The sequence below is a fragment of the Phytophthora sojae genome (genome assembly GCF_000149755.1).
Source record: "Phytophthora sojae unplaced genomic scaffold PHYSOscaffold_5, whole genome shotgun sequence".
Taxonomy (NCBI): domain Eukaryota; phylum Oomycota; class Peronosporomycetes; order Peronosporales; family Peronosporaceae; genus Phytophthora; species Phytophthora sojae.
In genome coordinates, this window is record NW_009258119.1 from 5,509,000 (window position 1) to 5,529,884 (window position 20,885).

General features: G+C 55.8%; 5 protein-coding genes across 5 annotated transcripts; 2 read left to right on the top strand and 3 right to left on the bottom strand.

Annotated features, from left to right (window-relative positions):
- Window positions 1–519: 519 nt before the first annotated feature.
- Window positions 520–3,294, bottom strand: PHYSODRAFT_505374 (hypothetical protein; the record flags this gene model as incomplete). Its single annotated transcript, XM_009531561.1, has 3 exons — window positions 520–2,093; window positions 2,223–2,394; window positions 2,488–3,294. 3 exons carry the CDS (start codon window positions 3,292–3,294, stop codon window positions 520–522), a joined length of 2,553 nt encoding a protein of 850 aa, XP_009529856.1.
- Window positions 3,295–5,248: 1,954 nt separating this feature from the next.
- On the top strand, window positions 5,249–5,422 carry PHYSODRAFT_415436 (hypothetical protein; the record flags this gene model as incomplete). Its single annotated transcript, XM_009531562.1, has 1 exon — window positions 5,249–5,422. A coding segment is annotated over one exon (174 nt), but the record flags the coding sequence as incomplete, so codon positions are not given.
- Window positions 5,423–7,089: 1,667 nt separating this feature from the next.
- PHYSODRAFT_334298 (hypothetical protein) lies at window positions 7,090–8,601 on the bottom strand (the record flags this gene model as incomplete). Its single annotated transcript, XM_009531563.1, has 3 exons — window positions 7,090–7,764; window positions 7,807–8,156; window positions 8,226–8,601. 3 exons carry the CDS (start codon window positions 8,599–8,601, stop codon window positions 7,090–7,092), a joined length of 1,401 nt encoding a protein of 466 aa, XP_009529858.1.
- Window positions 8,602–14,793: 6,192 nt separating this feature from the next.
- Window positions 14,794–16,305, bottom strand: PHYSODRAFT_334300 (hypothetical protein; the record flags this gene model as incomplete). Its single annotated transcript, XM_009531564.1, has 3 exons — window positions 14,794–15,468; window positions 15,511–15,860; window positions 15,930–16,305. 3 exons carry the CDS (start codon window positions 16,303–16,305, stop codon window positions 14,794–14,796), a joined length of 1,401 nt encoding a protein of 466 aa, XP_009529859.1.
- Window positions 16,306–17,109: 804 nt separating this feature from the next.
- On the top strand, window positions 17,110–20,848 carry PHYSODRAFT_334301 (hypothetical protein; the record flags this gene model as incomplete). Its single annotated transcript, XM_009531565.1, has 4 exons — window positions 17,110–18,575; window positions 18,623–18,881; window positions 18,933–19,469; window positions 19,544–20,848. The coding sequence occupies 4 exons, from the start codon at window positions 17,110–17,112 to the stop codon at window positions 20,846–20,848; spliced, it is 3,567 nt and encodes a 1,188-aa protein (XP_009529860.1).
- Between the last annotated feature and the right edge of the window lie 37 nt (window positions 20,849–20,885).

Consider the following 20,885-nt stretch of genomic DNA (forward strand, 5'->3'; position numbering starts at 1 on the left):
CTCTTCGCGGCTGCCCGTCGCCAAGCAGCTTTCGCCGCGTCGAGACCGCTTGTCTCGCGGCCCGAGCAATGTGCCCGGGCGTATCAGCTCATACTTTGCTTGGTTGGGAGGCGTCCGCGCTGCGGCGCAGTCTGCGCCTGGGGGATGCAGAGCGAGCGCTTGATTCCAGGGAGGCGTTGTTGGATAACGGAGTTGCAGGTGGCGACGCTAGACCGGAAGGAAGCTCCGGCAAGGAAGCACTGCTCGGCTTGCGCTCGCATGCGGACAAGACTAGTTTAGCTTGAGTGCGCGGGTCCCGCAGCCCGCGCGGTTTTCAGAACACCGCAGCACGTAAAAATTATCTGCAGCATGCGCACCACACGGGGTGTCGTTTTCCCTGCGGCCTGCGGAAGCGCTTGGCTGGCGCGCTAGCAGGCTACGATCGGGTACTACTACAACGTAGTATTCATCAATTGGTTTGTCGATTCCGCTTCTGAATTATTAGTCATTTAGCTACAGCTCCTGTCGAGCCTCGGGCATCTACCTGCGTCGCCGATTGCCGCCACCGGGCTGCTCGAGGCGGTTCTTGTCAAAGTCGATGTGCTGCTGCAGAATGCCGCTCAAAATGAGCTCGGCCGAGTAGATCCGCTGCGGGTTCGCCTGTGCCAGCGCCTTCCGAACCGAGGCCATACCCAGCGCAGCTTCACTCGTGATCACCACATCGTCGGGGCCGGCGCTGCCTTTGGTCACTGCTGTGCCGCCAGCACACTCCACGATCTTCACCAGGTCCTTCACCGGTGGCAGAACCGACTTGTGGTTGGTGATAAACACCTTGTGACCTGCAAAGAGTTGCCGTCGCTGCTCCGGCGTGAAGTCGTACATGGTCTTGCGCAGGTCAAACTGCCACTTGGCTTCAGCCTTCGCGTCCTTCAGGCAATGTGCTCGCTCATATATAGGGGCACCCACACGCGCCGACTCGTCCAGCCATCGCACGTCTAGAACGTGGGCGCAGCGCGAGATCCCACACAGCAGCTTCACGGTTCGTTTCAACTGATTCTTGGGGGCGAGGACATGGGTCGCTTTCTCGATGTCTTCTTCATAAACGGCCCCCGAGATAGAATCGATCTTCTTCCGGATGGAAGCGGTGGGCTCGACGCCCGTAAGGATGATCCGCACTTCTTGGGTCGTCGCCTCGACACCGACCTGAACTTCATTGCCGGGTAACTGGGTCGCGTCAGTCTCGCTCATTGATTCATCTGTCGGAATGCTCTGGCTTGGTTGAGTTGGTATCAGGTCAGTGTCATTGGGATCGTCCGACTTCCTCATGAGCCACCGTCTCTTCGGAGTTTTCACAGGCGGTGTAGCAACATGCGTGGATTTGTCATCCTTCCCAGTTGGGGCTGCGCTTGGCGTCTTCTTCGACGATCTGTCGGATGAGCGCCTGGGTCTCTTTTTAGCCGAAAGTGCAGCAGCTTGCTCCTCCTCGACGCAATTTGCTGTAGCGCTCTTCTCCAAGTCTCCACACTCATCATCCGTCTTATCATCCGGCTTTGAGCCACTTGAGGCAGCCGAGCTAGAATTAGAGCGAGGCTCCTGTGCTTTCTTCATATGCTCAGATGGGCTTTGGTCGCTGGAACATGTGGCGAGCTTCCGCTTCGTTCCTGCTTGTTTGCTGCCGTCCACACGGACGTGAGCCTCTTCCTCCTCCATCTCTTCCCTCTCCTTTCTCTCTCTTTCAGCTCGCCTCGCCGCGATTTGAGCGCTCTCAACAGCTTTCCACACTTGGTCGAACCAAAAATCAATTCTGGTTCGCTTCTTCGATACTAGCGTGATGCTAGCCGCAGATCCAGGGGAAATGACCAAACTCCACTCCTTGTCTCCTCGTGGCTGCTCGCAAATCTCCACTCCAGGCATTCTCGTATCTAATTGACACAGCAGCGAATGCCCCTTCCAGCCATCGAGCTTGAAAACCAACAGCCATTTTGCATAGGATACAATCTCAACCACTTGCCACCACTCCTCACTAGTCTTCGAGTCGTTCTCAGGTGCTAGCCAGAAAACGCCAGGAAGCTGGTCATCGTAAAAGGATACAAACTCCCTTGGTGGCGTGCTATCTTCTCCAAGCTGTGCAGTGATCTCCTCAGGAACTGGGATGTCGTCAATCGTTCGTCCTAGGCGAAGTGCATCGCTCCGTGATCCGTTCATCTCCAGAAATCCTCCTATGGCATCGGCCCATCGTTGACTCGTTGCAGCGTCATTCCAAGCAAGCAGCAGTGTTGTATCTTGCCTAATCAATGCCAACGCGCGCGCTTCCCCAGTTGATTCAAGCACTGGAACACTGGCTGGAACAAACTCAAGAAACGCGGAATCCTGCTTCAGGTGAAGGCAATGCTTGATCGTGAAAGATGCCCCGGACTCAGTCTCTTGCAGTTTGCTGCAGACAAGTGTTCCATCCTCGAAGCAATGCGCGTATATCCTTTCGGGTTGACTGGCTGCCTCTCCATCCACTCCGCTACCATTTTGCGCACTCCAGACCGACAAAAATACTCCTCCATGCAGAAGCAGCTTCTTGCTGGACAAATCTCTCAGTTCATCAGCTCCGTCACCGTGGAAACAGGTCTGCAACGCAATTAACTCGCTCTCTTCTCGTGCGTCGGCCTTGGCAATGTGAATGTAGTGCTTGTTCTCCTGGGCAATGTGCATCAGCTGAGGAGCGTAGTTCAGCTTCTCTTCGCAGCCTGACTCGCTGTTGTTGCTCATGATCTCATCGCTGTCATCTTCGGACAAGGCCTTGCTCAGCGCTTCGACAAATTCCACGAGTTCGTCGAATCGCTTCAACGGACGAGCTACCAGTTTCTCGGCGGTCAGTTGCTGCTTCGCCAGGAAATTCTCCACCACAGTTCCGTCTGAATCTTTGTCTTGTCTTGTCAATGCTTTCTCTATCACTGCTTGGGTAGAGTCGCCTCTACAAAATAGCCTCCCGTAGAGGATGCGGAGGACGCTGAGCATGTCTGCCAGAGTCTCTACGAAGCGGCTGCATTTGTCGTCGGCCGGACTGACATCTCCACGAGCTCGAGGCTCCGCGAATGGCTTCAACTTGGAGTGGAATAGCACGTGGAGGTACTGGAGCTGCGCTGCAGTCTCAACGAACCGGTCGAAGTCGCTATCCACGAGTGATCCGTCCCGCGACCGAGCCTCAAACCGAAGCTTCCGCGCCAGCTCCTGCTCGATATTCGCTAGAAACTGAACATATGCGCTTTCCTCCTCCAAGAACACGCGGAGACCCGCCTGCACAGCTTCCCACTGCTCTCTCATTCGGACGGATTTGGCCGCGCGAAGAGTGCTCTGGTTCAGGAAAATGGCGCCAAGAGGAGGCAAAGTGTCTTGGCGTGTACCAATATTATGGTACCCAAAAGTGACTTTCACTTTAACGGTTAATTATCTATTGTAGGCGAACGACGCGCTACCTGCACAAAACAGTCGTTGAGAAAACTGACGGGTGTAAGAAAACAGAGGTAATAAGAGTTTAACTGAACAGTAAAACAGAAGCAATGAGAGTTTAGCTGAACAGTAACACCGGGGATGTACTACGGCTAGGTTTTATTATATACATTCTGACACAACTTCATACCGGGTCTGATTAAAGCAGTAAATGTAGGATGGAGCATCACCGAATGCATAATGGAAGGGCCAAAGTCGAACAACCATATTCTCGCAACAACTTACTCTTTAGAATGTTAAGAGCGTCTCTATTTACATTGAGCTAGCTCACAACAACTTACTCTTTAGAATGTTAACCCTTTCTGCACTGCTACTTGAAGCTTCTCGAGGAGTAAGTGCATTTGTACAACGGACGTCTCGGAAGAATCCGCCTCGATGACTACATTCTGCCTCTGCGTGCTGATTACAAGCCAATGCACACCAAGCCTTACGCGCCACGGGGCCAAGAGGGTGCCGCGTATGATGAGATCCAGCGCTTGCTCGAACTCGGCGTGATTGAGCAAATCTATGTTTCAGAGGCCGCTGCACCAGCCTTCTTCCTGACGAAGCCGAGCGGAGCTCTCCGTCTGCTAGTGGACTTCCGTGCGCTGAACCAGTATTTTCGTCGCTCACCATACTACATCCCGAAGATCCGTGAAATATTGATACGATTGGGCAAGGCCAAGTGCATGAACACACTGGACGCGAATATTCGATCTTCGTTGTTGTGTATCTGGACGGTACTCTCATCTTTTCGGATAACCCCGTGGATCATTTGGAACACCTGCGCATTGTTTTCGAGCGCCTGCGCCAATACGACGTCACCCTGAACGCCAAGGAATGCCACATTCTCCGAGAGCAGGTTGACTATCTCGGATTCAGCTGACACCAGAAGGCATCCAACCCCAGGCCAAGAAAGTTGAGGCGATACTGCGGATCGCTGAGCCGCGAAACATAAAGGAGCTGCATCGCTTCCTTAGGATGATCGCTTATTATCGCGAAATGGTCCCCTTTGACAAGCCACCTCAACCTCGAAGAACGTCCCTTTGGCTTGGACACCCGAAGATTCTGCCGATTTTCAAGCTGTGAAAGCTGCTCTGGAGCACAATGTGTGGCTCGCGTTTCCTGACTATCATCGCAGGTTTCACGTATTTGCAGATGCGAGCGGGCGCCAAATAGGAGGCGTCATTATACTGGGCAAGCGCACTTTGGCGTGCTTCTCGGGGGCCATGACGGAGACCCAGCGGAAGTACACCACAATCGAGTGGGAGCTTCTTTCCGTCGTTGAAATCCTCAAAGAGTACCGTACTATGCTACTGGGGTTTCCTATTGTGCTTCATACGGATCACAAAAATCTGCTGTACCCGCGCGAATACTCCCTTCGCGTCAAGCGCGGGAAGTTGCTCCTCGAAGAATATCGTCTGACTGTGGAGTACGTGCCAGGAGCTCAAAACGTTCGCGATGAGATGACGCTTTTTCCCGTCTCCAGTATGATCACGTCAAGCAGGTGACCGAAGCCGAGATGTACGCCATCGAAGATGAAGAACTACCCATCGACGGCGCTGTAATGAAGAAACACCAGCTCGAGGACCCCACGTGCAAGTCGATTATCGAGCGTCTGGAGCGGAACAGTGCAGATCGAAATTACGGGCTTCGCCCTGCGCTCGGAACGGTCTTACTTCAATATTAAAAGCGCATAATGGTTCCTGAGTCCCTGCGACAGGAGTTGATTGAGCTCTACCACGACAATTTGCTGCACACGGGCGGTGAAAAACCATTCCGCACCATGTCAACGTTTTGGTGGCCCAACATGGAGAAAGATGTGAACGCACTCGTCAAGAAGTGCATTGCCTGCAAACGGGCTAAGCTCCACGGCGGCAAGCAAAAATACGGTCGACTCCCGCCAACCCCTGCCACCAACAACGACAGGCCATTCGATGTTGTGCATGTCGACTTGATCGGGCTATTGACACGAGGCGGTCCCAGAAAATTGCCGACGTTGTGCCGTCACCTCTGTGACTTGGAGTTTGTATCGGATGCTGATTGGTGGATGACTTGGATACGGCGCGGCTGTACCCGTGTGACATGGATGGCGACAGTGGGAGAGAAGTGATTTCTCGGGATGAATCCAGCGCCTGACCGCATATGGGCCCAACTGGCTGGAAGTGTGAATCCTGGGAGTGCACGCCCAGGATTTCAGAGAACACTCAGTCCAGCCGCGGACTTTCCCTTACGATGAGTGCCTAAAGTCTGGCGGAAAGTACACCTCATCTTGCTGTGGCTCAGAGTGCCCCAGAGAATCAAATTACCCTGAGAATCAACCCACTACCACCATGATCATGCGCAGGAGGCCGCTAAACCCGCTAAAAGTGTGGCTTTGTGGAGATACACGCGGGCCTGCAATGTAGCAGACTTGTTACCCAGAGTGCTGCACGGAAACCCAGAGTGCCGCACGATGACCCAGAGTTCACCTCCCTGAGTACAGGTGACCCAGAGTTCCAAAGATGATTCTCTGGGTTTGGACCATAAATCCAGACTCTCTATACTGAACTTAAGTGTTTCCCGAGCCAACACCCAAGAATCCCCACAGTTCCCCAAGATTCCTCAGAATTCCCAGGATTTCAGAAGATGACCCTGAGTGTCACCTGGTTTTCAGGGATTCGAGTCAGTTCGAAGCCAGTCTGCAATCAAAATGATGCGTGACCTTGAGGAACCGTTGTGGATGCAAAGACTGGATACTTTCGAGGAGTCGAGAGGGAGTCCTGCACCATACTAAACCAAGTCTAAGGACCCACTATTAGCACTTTCGGCGCCGTGCGACAATGGATTCGCAAGCCGATCGCAAGTTTGGACCGCTGATCCCAAGGTATACTCAAGACAAGACATTTTGACCCAAAACATAGTGAACAGAAGATATTTGCCCGAAGAAGAGAGAGAGAGAGAGAGAGAGAGAGAGAGAGAGAGAGTGAGAGAGAGAGAGAAGTAGCTGATAAAAACCAAACAGAGTTCCTGTTACCCTGTACTGCGCAAGTGACTTCGGCCAAGCCTGCCGACGGAAATCCGGAGGACCCGAGACTACGACCGCGGGACGCTAAGGGCACATCAACGGCGAAGGACAGCCGTCTGTGTGGACTCCATCAACTAAAGTCCAGCTAGGTGGGGACCAGCGACGGCCTTGAGCTTCCTGGAGTGATCCATCTATTCCATATCCTAGTTGGGGCACAGGCACCGCGAAGACGAACGCAGAGGCCGGGCCTACTGCTAGAAACGAGCTGAACGAGTTCAGCTCGGACACAATCAACTTCGTGCAGCGCAGACAAGCCGTCATTCGGTTTGTCCAAGACGCTATCGCAGCTTCTGTCGACCGACAGAAGCTGAACGCAGACAATGTTGGTAGGGGCAACACTAATGAATTCAAGAAGGGCTCATTGGTTTTGTTAGCAACTCAAAACCTGCCTAAACATGCAGTTTCCGACTTCGGGGCGAGCAAGCTCGCTCCGCGCTTCATCGGGCCGTTCACGGTGTTGACACGGCATGGCAACGCCTACACGCTAGATATTCCATCTAGCATGCGCCTCCATCCGACCTTTTACGTCGGGCGGCTGAAGCCATACCAGCAGCACGAGCCACCTAGCTCGGCTGGCCCGAAGCGGAAGCCCCAGCGGGAGCGAACCTCTGCTCCAGCGCGTGAACGCGCTGGGCCAAGCGTGCGACGCGACCTCCCACGTCGACAGAGATGTCCGACGCGGTCTGCGAGGCCTGAGCAACTTGAGCTCTCAGGGTCGCCATCTCCTGCTTCAGAGCGGCGAACTCACGGCTCTGAAGCTGCTCCACAGCAGCGACCCGCTCCTCGAGCGTCGGGCCAAGGTCAACCCCAGGTTGACCATACCCGGGGCGTGTTCCCACCACCGCCGCCTCCGATCCGCGACGCCCGCGGCTCAACACGCTGGATTGTTGAGCGTATTGTGAACCATAGTATCCCGAAAACGAACCGGCAGCCGGTTCGTTATCGTATTCGTTGGAGAGGGTTTCCGCCCCACCAAGATACATGGGAGCCACGGGACGTCCTGCTGCAGGACGTTCCGGAAATGGTGAGGGAGTACGAAGCTCACAACGCACTGCCGACGCGAAGGTAGTGCGAGCGCTGTGGTCACTTACAGCGCCCGAGGCCCCACGATCGTCGCGTTCCTCACGTGCCAAGAACTTGGCACGGAGATCCTTGAGACTCTCAGGTACACGAATCGTCGTGTACCCGTTTAGGTCGCGGTCACTCAAGCGCACCGCACCCGGAAGCCACAACGTGCACTATTGGCCTTCGGGCACAGCGCATGGAATACCAGCGTCCACAGAAGATCTGTGGAGCTGCTCCAACCTCCCGCGCGTCGAGAATGTCTCGAAGCATTCACGGGCGTGCTTAACCCGCTCACGGTAAGCAGCCGGCTTCTTGTTGAAGTTCTCAACAAAAGCATTCCAACTTTGACAAAGTGCCTGCCACTCAGGCACTTTGCTGCGAGAAGAGGTCTTCTTGCTGGAGAAGTATCGGAGCTCGTGAAAGAGTCCGATATAGTAATCGCGCCTTTGATTCGTTAACGGATCAAAGTGCTGCTCCTCCGCCACAGCGTCATCGTGGATCCCGCTGTATACGTACAGCGGGATTTCGTTTGGAGGCACAGTGTTGCCCACACGGTCTGCGATCTCTGACGCAGACGGCATCCACGGATCGCGCGCTGCTCAGGCAGCGCGCGGAGAACTTGAAGACACCTCACGCGGGGAGCTTAAAGCCCCAGCAGCAGAGAGCGGAGTGTCGCTCTCGCCGCGCGAACGCTTCGAGCTCGAAGCGTCCGAGTCGTCTCCTTCACGAGGGCGTCTCGACCCGGCATGCGGGTCGAGACTATCACTGTCGATAGACTGCTTGCGCTTGCTAGAAGAGGCCTCGCCCTCTTCCATCTCCACGTCGTCGTCTTCGTAGTCAACGGCGTCGTTGACTACAGAGGAACCTTCGAGGACAATCTCCGACTGGGTTGTCCCCGACGCGGCCTTTGTAGCGAGAGCATCGCGCTTTGCCTGCTGGCGCTCATGGTACTGAGCAACAGAGAGGTTACCCTCTGTTGCGGCGGCGGTCTTCTTCTGCGGCAAGCTCATTGCGGAATGAGCTCGAGTTTTCTTTCTCCTAACGTAAAGAATTGACGAATGGTCAATTTCCTGATTGACGTGCCGTGACTCGGCGCGTCTAACCTTGAGGGGGGGATGGTGTAACAGGGTTACACGCACAAGTGGCTACAGTCACTTGTAACTCTAACAGACACGACGTCGGTTAGAGGTTCGAAAGACTTTCTCGACCTTGGTGTAGACACACCAAAGGCTACATACATTTACGACCACCACGACGGGTGGTCCATAGAGACTTAGGATTCCTATTGGCTGAGAGCAGCATCTCTTAGCCAATGAGCGACATGCATAGCATTGGAATTCTGCCAACCAGCCGTTGGCAGATTCCTATCTTAGAATATTACATTTAGAGGAAGTCAGAAACATAAAACAAAACTAGCAGTTCTCATTTTAACCCAAAAACATTATTTGGATCGTTTATTTAGATTAATCTATACTCGGAGGCCCGAGTATAATTAACCCTAATTTAAACTAAGCTACGCTTCCTCACATACACGCGCACACGTGTAAGCTAAAGTAGTGAGCCAAAGTAGGCCCATTACACCTAGTAGCACTTCGTAGTCCATCCAACGACCGACTACCTGAGTTCGTACGTCACCGCACGAACGCGGAGCTGAGAACCTTCCCATGGATACGGAGGTGTCCATGGAAAGCTCCACTACGCCTGCAACTCACGTTGCACGCGCTGACTGTCCCCATCTGTCGGACCCAGAGTGGTAAGCTCTCCAACGACTGTCAACAGTCATTGGTGAGGCGGCTGTAGCTACGATGCTGCGTACGCTAACGCCGACGGAGCAACATGGTGTTGCTCTGGGATTCATCATGAGGGAGCAGCGAGATGCTGCTTCGTCTACCACGGTGTCGTCGGGGACGACACCGCGCGCGCAATCGCTGAAGCTCAGCGTGAGCAATTACGTTGGAAGAGAGGGCGAGCCTCTCCTCAGTTGGCTTGTCGAACTCGACACTGCCATTGCGGCTCGACGCATCGTCGACCCGTTGTCGAAGGTCGCGTTCGCCATGTCATGTCTTGGCGGACGTGCAAGAAGTTGGGCGTATGGACGCCGACTCTCTGATCCTACGTGCTTCAGTACGTTTGAGGGTTTCAAGGAGGAACTCAGACAAGCGTTTGAGCCCCCGCAAAATGAGTTTCGTCGAGGGCAGAGTTCCTCGACCTACAGCAGGGTAAGCATGATGTCCATGCTTACGCGCAGAGAGCACGGTATTTGGTCTCGAACATTGTGACCAACCCGATAGACGAGGCGACCAAGGTCGTCACGTTCATAAAGGGTCTGAGAGATGGGCCTGTAAAGACCTATCTCTTCAGTGAGTACCCGAGTACTCTCGAAGCTGCAATTACTCTTGCGATGCAGGAGGAGTTTAGACTGAGGCAGGCTAAACTACAGGCGAATGCGCCGAGGCTGCAACCGCCTCCGGTCGCGATAGCGGGAGGTCCGGAACCAATGGACCTCTCGAATGCAACGGCTGTTGGTTATCAACAGCAACAAGGAAGTAATGTACGATGCTTCCGTTGCGGAAGGATCGGTCACTATGCCCGAGAGTGCACGGCACCCGTGCACCGAGATGGTGGTCGACGCGGCGATGCCGGGCATCGTCGCGGACAAACAAAAAACGCTGGAACCCAGTAGGCGCGGGGCGCCCTACTGGTAATGCAGTTCCGCGTGTCGACCTTGGACACGCGACACTGAGGACTGCAGCCCCCAGTGAGGTTCATCCTCACTGCAAGAACCAAGATGACAAGCCTGACCTTGTCATCCTGAATGTGAACTCGATGAGAGCAAGCGGCTCTCTCCGTGCTTTGGTAGATTCTGGCGCGTCGAACAACTTTGTTCGACTGCGAAGTCTATCAAGGCTTGACTTCGAGGAGGTAAAGATACCTCGAAGTATGTTGGAGGTACGACTGGCAACGGGTGCCGTCGTGAAGACCGAGAAGCGCATGGTACGCGTGCGCTTCACGTATGAAGATCAAGAGTTTGTCGAGACCTTTATCGTCCTGGATCTGGACGATAAGTTTGACATTGTATTGGGCATGCCGTGGCTTGCACGGCATGATCCGGTCATCGATTGGGAGAAGCGCACTCTCGTGCGCTTCGGTCGCGATAGCGGAACAGAGAGCGATGGACCTGTTGCCGCAACGCACGCACCGACAGGTGCGCGCGACTCTCCAGTCAGGACAGCGCCTAATGCCGCTGTCCAGGAGCGCCCTGGGCGCGCGCGAGCACACGCGCAAGAGCAGCAAGCGTCGGCGTCGCCGCCGACGGCTGAAGGAGAAAATATGTTGATCTCGGAGATCGACACCCGCTTTTCAGCGAATCAGGAAGAGTCTCCGGCCTCAAGGGGCACGGATGACGCAGGCAAGTCACACGCCTCAGCCGTGGAGGCTGACGCGAATCTGATTGGATCAGGTCTGGCCAATATTAAGAGCCAAAGTGACGAAACGCCGTCGACTCCGGGAGTCGATGGATTGGGTGAATTTGATTCGTCGGCTCGGGGAGCCGACGCACCCTCCGTAATGGGGGTCTCTGCCAATGGTTGGCGTCGAGGTGAAGATGGCGTGTCGGCTCCGGGAGCCGACGCTGCAGGCGGTGCGGACGGTTGCAAACGTTCCGCACCGGAAAAACTTGCATGCTATCGTGCAGCCGGGCCGCACGACGAAGCGCCGGGCGACCAAGCCGGGCTTGAAGTCGCTCGCCCGCGGGATGAACCCGCCGGCGGTACTGAAGATCACCCGTCCACGGCTGGGCCTGGACGAGGTCAAGAACCAAGCGGAGCCGGGCTCCGCAGAACAAGAAGACGGCGCATGCAAAGGTTGCTGTGCAAGTCTCGTCCTGGGGCCGAGACGCTACAAGAAATGTCTGCCGGGCAGACGGAGGCAGAGAAGCCGGGCGTCGAGACGTTGAACGTCTTGACGCGTACCTGTGCCGGGTTCCGGTACAGGGAGATGACTCTCGCTAACCCTCCGACACAAGGATCGGAGTTGACTTCGCTTCCAGTCATGAGCTGGAAGCACTTCGCGCGTGACTTGCACGATGGACGCATCGAGCAAATATGCATTCTCTCGGACGCCGAGAGAACGAAGAGCGAGAATGAAGAACTGAGGCAGTTCTTCATGGAGACCACCACTGAGAGTGAGGACACTCTCAGTGCGAAGACTAAGAAGGAGCGCTTTGAGGAGCAGAGCTGGGACTCGCTGAAGTCGAGTCCCTTCTACGAGATTCTACGGAAGCACGCGGACGTGCTTCCGGAAGAGACCCCTGCGGAGCTTCCGCAGGACAAGGGCATCCAGCACGAGATTGATCTCGTGCCGGGGACGAAGTACTGTGTCACGCGGCAGTGGCCACTGCCGCGAGAGCAGGTCAAAGCGATCGACGACTTCTTCGAAAGTCGTCGCAAAGCTGGACAAGTGCGGGAATCGAAGTCCCCGCACAGTGCTCCGACGTTCTGTGTCAAGAAGCCACAGGGCGGTTGGCGCATCGTTCATGCGTACAACAAGCTGAACGATGCGACGATACCGGCGCAGACGCCGATACCTCGACAAGATGTTATCATCGATTCGATGGCCAGGAGCACTATCTACAGTGCTCTTGATCTGCGCGATGGGTTCTATCAGATCCTCATGCGTGAGAGCGATATCCCTCTCACGGCAGTGAGCACGCCGAGCGGCATGCTCTGGGAGTGGCTAGTGATGCCGCAGGGTCTGAAGAACGCCCCTGCGACCTTCAACAGGTGCGTGACGCACTTGTTGCGCTCGGTGCGCGACTTCGCACCGAGCTACTTCGACGATGTGTTCGTCCACAGCCGGGCTGCGGACGGGATGAGCGATGTTGAGATGCACAAGGTGCATCTCCGGAAGCTGCTTGCGCTCATGCGCAAGCACAAGCTCTATGCGAACCTGAAGAAGTGCATCTTCGGGGCGAGCGAGATACCCGTGGTCGGGTGTCTCGTTGGGAAGAACGGTGTCCGCCCTGACCCTGAGAAGGTCAGAGTGATCAATGAGTGGCCGACGCCGTCGAACGTCAAGGAACTGCGGCAGTTCCTTGGCTTGACCACGTACTTGTGCAAGTACGTGAAAGACTACGCGGGCATGATACGCCCGCTGTCACAGCTCCTGAAGAAGGACGTCGAGTGGATTTGGACTGCTGAGTGTCAGCAGGCCTTCGATGCAGTCAAGCAGGGCTTGACTGAGGCGCCGATCATGGCGGTGGCCGACCAAGATCGCCCATTCCACGTTGTGTGTGACGCATCCGACTTCGCAATCGGATATGCGTTGATGCAGCACGATCACGAGGGTCGTGATCGTGTCGTCTACTACCAATCGCGTCAGCTGAAGCCAGCTGAGCGCAACTACCCGGTACATGACAAGGAGCTCCTTGCCATGAAGTACGCACTCGCGAAGTTCCGAGTGTATCTACTCGGAAGCAAACCGTTCGTGGTCTATACGGACCACGCGTCGTTGCGGACGGCTGTGAAGTCGCCGCACATCTCGCAACGGATGGCGAGATGGCTCTCATTCTTCGCAGAGTATAACTTCCGGGTTGAGTACAAACCCGGAAGACTCAATGTGGTGGCCGACGCGCTCTCGCGTCGACCTGACTACGCCACGACTGATGCCGACGTCAATGCCATTGACGCCATGCGATCGAGCACCCCAATGTCGTCACTGTTGGACGACGTGAAGGTCGCGTACGCGCACGACGCGGACGCGAAGCTCTTGCTGGCCTACGGCTCAGCGCCTTCTGACCAAGCATCTTCGTGCTTGTGCACACCGTTACCGGGTGCACGACGGGTTATTACTCTACAGTGCAGTCGACGACAACGCGGACCGTGTTGTCGTGCCCAATGACCATGACCTGCGACTCAGGATCATGTATGAGTATCACGATGCACCGACTGCGGGGCATCCGGGCCGTGAGAAGACATACCTTCTTCTCACGCGAGACTTCTACTGGGCCCACCAGTATAAATGGGTGCGCAATTACGTCCGTGCTTGCGAGGTTTGTCAACGTGTGAAGCCTGCGCCTTTCGCGCAGGCTCCCTTGCAGTCACTACCAACTCCACGGGAGTGTTGGCAGTCCATGTCTTTGGACTTCGTGTTCGGTCTTCCCCCGGACAGCCATAGGAACACGGGCGTTGTGGTCTTTGTTGACCGCTTCAGCAAGATGGTACATCTTGCTGCAGTACCCGCTGAAGTGACTGCGAAACAGACGGCGCGTCTGTTCGTTGACATGGTGTTCAAACACCATGGCATACCGATCGACATTGTGTCGGATCGAGACCCGCGCTTCACTGCACACCTTTGGCAAGAAGTGTTTACACTTCTTGGGAGGCAACTTTCGATGTCGACTGCGGACCATCCGCAGACGGACGGGCAGACCGAGCGCGTGAACCGCGTGCTCGTAGACGTGCTTAAGAGCTACGCTCACTCGTTCCAACACTGGAGCGAGTGCCTGCCGATGGCGGAGTTCGCCATCAACAACTCGGTGCATGCCTCGACCGGGCATACACCGTTCTACGTGAATGCCATCAGGCACCCACGCCTCCCGAGTCTACTCGGGATGGTGGCTCCTTCCTTAAGTGGGGGAGGATCTACGACTCCAACACAGCAGCCGCAGAATGCCGCTAACGCTTGTACAGTGTCAGCCGCAACGACACGAAGCAAAGCCGAGAACCGCGCGTTTGTGCAGGGCACAGACGCCGACAAGAGCAAAAAGAAGAAGAAGAACGGGTCTGTGCAGGGCACAGGCACCGCGAAGACGAACGCAGAGGCCGGGCCTACTGCTAGAAACGAGCTGAACGAGTTCAGCTCGGACACAATCAACTTCGTGCAGCGCAGACAAGCCGTCATTCGGTTTGTCCAAGACGCTATCGCAGCTTCTGTCGACCGACAGAAGCTGAACGCAGACAATGTTGGTAGGGGCAACACTAATGAATTCAAGAAGGGCTCATTGGTTTTGTTAGCAACTCAAAACCTGCCTAAACATGCAGTTTCCGACTTCGGGGCGAGCAAGCTCGCTCCGCGCTTCATCGGGCCGTTCACGGTGTTGACACGGCATGGCAACGCCTACACGCTAGATATTCCATCTAGCATGCGCCTCCATCCGACCTTTTACGTCGGGCGGCTGAAGCCATACCAGCAGCACGAGCCACCTAGCTCGGCTGGCCCGAAGCGGAAGCCCCAGCGGGAGCGAACCTCTGCTCCAGCGCGTGAACGCGCTGGGCCAAGCGTGCGACGCGACCTCCCACGTCGACAGAGATGTCCGACGCGGTCTGCGAGGCCTGAGCAACTTGAGCTCTCAGGGTCGCCATCTCCTGCTTCAGAGCGGCGAACTCACGGCTCTGAAGCTGCTCCACAGCAGCGACCCGCTCCTCGAGCGTCGGGCCAAGGTCAACCCCAGGTTGACCATACCCGGGGCGTGTTCCCACCACCGCCGCCTCCGATCCGCGACGCCCGCGGCTCAACACGCTGGATTGTTGAGCGTATTGTGAACCATAGTATCCCGAAAACGAACCGGCAGCCGGTTCGTTATCGTATTCGTTGGAGAGGGTTTCCGCCCCACCAAGATACATGGGAGCCACGGGACGTCCTGCTGCAGGACGTTCCGGAAATGGTGAGGGAGTACGAAGCTCACAACGCACTGCCGACGCGAAGGTAGTGCGAGCGCTGTGGTCACTTACAGCGCCCGAGGCCCCACGATCGTCGCGTTCCTCACGTGCCAAGAACTTGGCACGGAGATCCTTGAGACTCTCAGGTACACGAATCGTCGTGTACCCGTTTAGGTCGCGGTCACTCAAGCGCACCGCACCCGGAAGCCACAACGTGCACTATTGGCCTTCGGGCACAGCGCATGGAATACCAGCGTCCACAGAAGATCTGTGGAGCTGCTCCAACCTCCCGCGCGTCGAGAATGTCTCGAAGCATTCACGGGCGTGCTTAACCCGCTCACGGTAAGCAGCCGGCTTCTTGTTGAAGTTCTCAACAAAAGCATTCCAACTTTGACAAAGTGCCTGCCACTCAGGCACTTTGCTGCGAGAAGAGGTCTTCTTGCTGGAGAAGTATCGGAGCTCGTGAAAGAGTCCGATATAGTAATCGCGCCTTTGATTCGTTAACGGATCAAAGTGCTGCTCCTCCGCCACAGCGTCATCGTGGATCCCGCTGTATACGTACAGCGGGATTTCGTTTGGAGGCACAGTGTTGCCCACACGGTCTGCGATCTCTGACGCAGACGGCATCCACGGATCGCGCGCTGCTCAGGCAGCGCGCGGAGAACTTGAAGACACCTCACGCGGGGAGCTTAAAGCCCCAGCAGCAGAGAGCGGAGTGTCGCTCTCGCCGCGCGAACGCTTCGAGCTCGAAGCGTCCGAGTCGTCTCCTTCACGAGGGCGTCTCGACCCGGCATGCGGGTCGAGACTATCACTGTCGATAGACTGCTTGCGCTTGCTAGAAGAGGCCTCGCCCTCTTCCATCTCCACGTCGTCGTCTTCGTAGTCAACGGCGTCGTTGACTACAGAGGAACCTTCGAGGACAATCTCCGACTGGGTTGTCCCCGACGCGGCCTTTGTAGCGAGAGCATCGCGCTTTGCCTGCTGGCGCTCATGGTACTGAGCAACAGAGAGGTTACCCTCTGTTGCGGCGGCGGTCTTCTTCTGCGGCAAGCTCATTGCGGAATGAGCTCGAGTTTTCTTTCTCCTAACGTAAAGAATTGACGAATGGTCAATTTCCTGATTGACGTGCCGTGACTCGGCGCGTCTAACCTTGAGGGGGGGATGGTGTAACAGGGTTACACGCACAAGTGGCTACAGTCACTTGTAACTCTAACAGACACGACGTCGGTTAGAGGTTCGAAAGACTTTCTCGACCTTGGTGTAGACACACCAAAGGCTACATACATTTACGACCACCACGACGGGTGGTCCATAGAGACTTAGGATTCCTATTGGCTGAGAGCAGCATCTCTTAGCCAATGAGCGACATGCATAGCATTGGAATTCTGCCAACCAGCCGTTGGCAGATTCCTATCTTAGAATATTACATTTAGAGGAAGTCAGAAACATAAAACAAAACTAGCAGTTCTCATTTTAACCCAAAAACATTATTTGGATCGTTTATTTAGATTAATCTATACTCGGAGGCCCGAGTATAATTAACCCTAATTTAAACTAAGCTACGCTTCCTCACATACACGCGCACACGTGTAAGCTAAACTAGTGAACCAAAGTAGGCCCATTACAGACTTGGTCTCATCTTCGGACGAGTCTGTTGTGGAAGTAAAGCCGGAGCCCGTGCGAGCGAAGGAGAAGGCGAAGACTCAGAGTTCCAAGGTGAATTCTGGGTTCGCACCACCTGAACCCAGCGTTTCAGCGCTAAGTTCGCAAGCGTCACCCAGGAAGACGCCTCAAAGCGACATCCGGGAAGCTGATGCGCCTGCTCAGGAACCGAGAGCAGCGGCGTTGGACACTGAGAACATGGTGCTGTACGTCCGACGTGAAGTTCGACGCTGGGAAGAGGTGAATCCTGGGAAGGTGACGCCCCCGAGTGTCGTCTATGAGTGGCCGACTCCGAAACCGGACGCCAACTCGTACTTTGCTGCCGCGTACGCAACAGGAGACTACTTCAAGTGGCGTTTGTCTCTGACGAACCAGGATGAAGCCTGGATCTCTGAGTTTCACCTCGCCCGGTGGGGTCGCGGAACTGCCCAGGATCTCATGGCGACTACGATTCCCCAGAATATCATGACCGCACGCGAGTGCGTCGCCATTCTGCAGACTCTGTTCTTCGAAGCTGGATTCGAGTTTGTCAACTTGATCCCTGGCTGGTCTTCGGCGCGTGCTTCCAGGATTCCAGAAAGTCTGGTGCGCTCTGTCATGGAGGAAACCCAGAATTTCATCGCCGTGGAACTGGTCGAATGGAGACTGGTGATCGCTGGTGTGCCTTTCAAGGTGAACTCTGAAGACCAACATGCACCAAGCATTCAAGATCAAGCGCCAAGACTGGACTACCACAAGGAAGATGGAGACGGTGATCTATTGATGACGGACTACGATGCGGATCTACGGGGCCGACAGTTTGTCCTGACATTCAGGGTCACGGGACTCAGGATTTCACGGATCCCACGAGGGTCGAGTGATGGTGAGCCGCGATCCAAGCGCACACAGCATGGACCGCCTCGCCCGCAAGTCCCGTCGACGCCATCAGCGTTGTCCACACCGTCGCTGTCTTCTCTTCCAGAGTACAAGTCCTCGGCTGGCGCTTCGCTCCAGAATTCCACTCCCCTGAATTCCATAGCCAATGGACGTGATTCTCTGGAGGCGGAAGCCAAGGACGCTACCCCAGGCGCGGTGCCAAGTGTCATCGGTACCTCGTGCGCTTCGGATGAGAGTACTGCCTCGGGCGTTCAAACGTCTTATGGTAGCGCTTCATCTTCGTCGATGATGTCGCTTGGACAACGAGTTGGAGCTCTAGCGCTTGTGGCCCAGAGTGCCGGTGGCTTCGCAGCTGCCGGTGATCTTGGATTTCAGGTCACCCGGACAGTCATCCCGTCGCGTCTTGTGTCAGTCGACCAAGATGACGTTGAGATGGCATCGTCGGTGCACTCTGACCCAGAGATCGCACCCAGGAAGACCGGTCTCCCCAGGATTTCAGCGACGGCTGCCGAGCCGAAACTCAGGGTTTCTGCCCCGATTTCTGGATTTGGTGGTCCGAGGGATGTCAGCGCCGATGAGCGGAGTCAACACCAGAGCTCTAAGAGCGAGGTCCGCTCTCGACGCTCGACGAAATCCAGAAAATCAGCTGCGTCGAGTCGTTCGAGTGGATCCAAGAATCTTGGGTCAGCTTCGTCCGTGTCCGCGAGGTCTGGGCCCGCCCAAATCGAGCTGAATGTCTTGCGACAACAGCAGGAGTGGCAGGCCCGCATGGAGCAGGAGCAACGCGAGTTTCTCGCCAGAGAACGCCTGATGCCTTGGAGCGCGAGCGTCTCAGGGAGCAACGTGACCTGGACGCGCGCCGCCAGATCCAGGAACTCACGGATCGCTTGGTCCTCGCTGAGATCGCCCGAGGAGAAGCGGAACGGCGTGCGCAGGACGTGGAAACTCGCCAGACCCAGCGTTCCACTGAAACTCAGGGGATGACCCAGAGTATCACGGAAGCTGTACGTCTCGAGCGTGAACGCCTGGACGCCGCCTACGCCGAGCGCTGGCAACAGCGCGAAGCCGAAGCCGACTCGGAGCGCGCGCGCTGGGTTTCCGAGACCTATGCGGGTTAGAAGGAACAAATGTCAACTATGGAGCAGAAGGTCCAAGAACTTGAGGCGGAAAGAGTGCGAGAGCGGGAGTCTTCCGAGAATATCCAGCGCTTCCACGCTGGCCAAGTGCGCGACCTTCGTGCAACGTTGGCCCAAGTTCAAGCGCGTCGCGCAACCGTCGCCCCTGGTTTGGCAACAAATGTGAGGTCGTCAGTGGCTCAGAACCCTGAAGTTGCAACCCGACCCCAAAAATCCAGTGGCGTAATCAACGGAAACGCAAGTGTCACAGGCCAGAGACGGGAGACAGCTGAACCGAAGAACACTTCCGAAGTCGCCGCCTCCCAGCTAAGAGCGACCCTCGCGCAGACTTCCGCCGACACTTCCGGCAGAATCGCGCGCGTCAAGCGGGGACATGGCGCTACGGAGACCAAGGTGACCCAGGATGTCAAACTCGAGCCTGCGTCTCTGGAGAAGACGTCGGATCCCAGGAGAACAGCGACCTCTAAGGCCTCGCAGGACTCTAAAACAGACTCCAAGCGCTCTGCACCCAAGAAACACCAGCAGCAGAAGAAGAAGCGTCAGGATGTCAATCCACCCTCGGACTCAGACCCAAGCTCCGATTAAGCGCCGATTCCAGCGATGACGACTCGTCCTCTGAGAGTTTGGGTGGCAGTTCGGACGGGAACCCTGGGGTTAACCTGACGACGGCCTCTACGGCTCAAGCTGGCACTACGCTCCTGACGTTCAGACCGTACATCAACTCGAATACTCTGGGTGAGTTCGATACTAAGGCGTCACTCAGGGAACGCGTGCATTGGTGGGAGCGTTTTGCGAACATGGCGGCTCAGGGAGGTTGGTCTACGAAGATGCGAATTCAGGAACTCAAGCTGAAACTCTCGGGAGCTGCGCGTGACTGGTTCAACCAGTTGCCCAAACACACTCAGCGTGACTGGAAGGAGTTGGCGTCTGCATTCAAGAAGAAGTACTGCAAAGCGCGCTCGTCGTACTCTGAACGCTACTTCACGATGGAGATGAAGAACTCAGAGAGCGCCCTGGATTTCTTCTATCGTCTGAATTCCGCCGCTGGGAAGGCTGACATTGACTTTCGCAAGTCTTTGAAGCGTCTGGAGAAGTATATCCGGAGGTTCATCACGAAACTCAGGGACACGCGCCTCAAGACGTCGTTGCAGGGCCAGAGATTCAGGAGTATCGCTGATCTAGAGTACGGTCTGGAACAGGACGAAGAGGTCTGGAGTCGCAGCAACCATGATGCTCCGCCACCCAGAGTTCGTGACTTTCGTGCCGACAACATTGCTCAGGGGCGTTTCAAGCCGAAGCGTGCAGGACGTGCGTACGTGACTAGGGGCGATGTCTCTGACTCTGAGTCGGATGAAGACCCTGAAATTCACGCGCGTTTCCAGGAAATCACGGACGAACCCAGAGTTTCAGTCCGAAGTGCGAGCGCAAATTCAGGGTCAACTCGTGAGATCTCTGGAGAAGAAACTTCTACGTCTAGCGCTGGGAGCCTGGCGAGTATGAAGGGTGCCGAGTGGACTCAGACGCTGACGAACGAGGTCTATCGCGTGATGGATAACATGGGATGGCGTCCACCGAACGCCCAACCAGGACCGAACGCGAACTCTGGATTCCGTTCCCCTCGCCGCGAAAACCCGAATTGGGACAAGTTCTGCAAGAAGCGCAGCAAGTGGGGGCACCCAGAGGAAAACTGCTGGAAAGACGTGAAGTGTGATCGCTGCCTGGAAGTAGGTCATCCGACTCACTTGTGTCGCGCGCAACCGTGCGAGAACTGTGGCAACCTGCATCTCGGGAAACCGTGTGAAGACTGGAAGCCACTGGAAGCTGTGAAGAAACTCTCCCGCCAAGGTGCACTGAAGGATATGCCGAGTCAAATCCTGGATAAACTCCTGGATGGCGAAGCAAACTCTGAGAGGCCGTCAAACTAATAAGCCCGCTGGGTGGGGACCCAGTACGCGCCGGGCT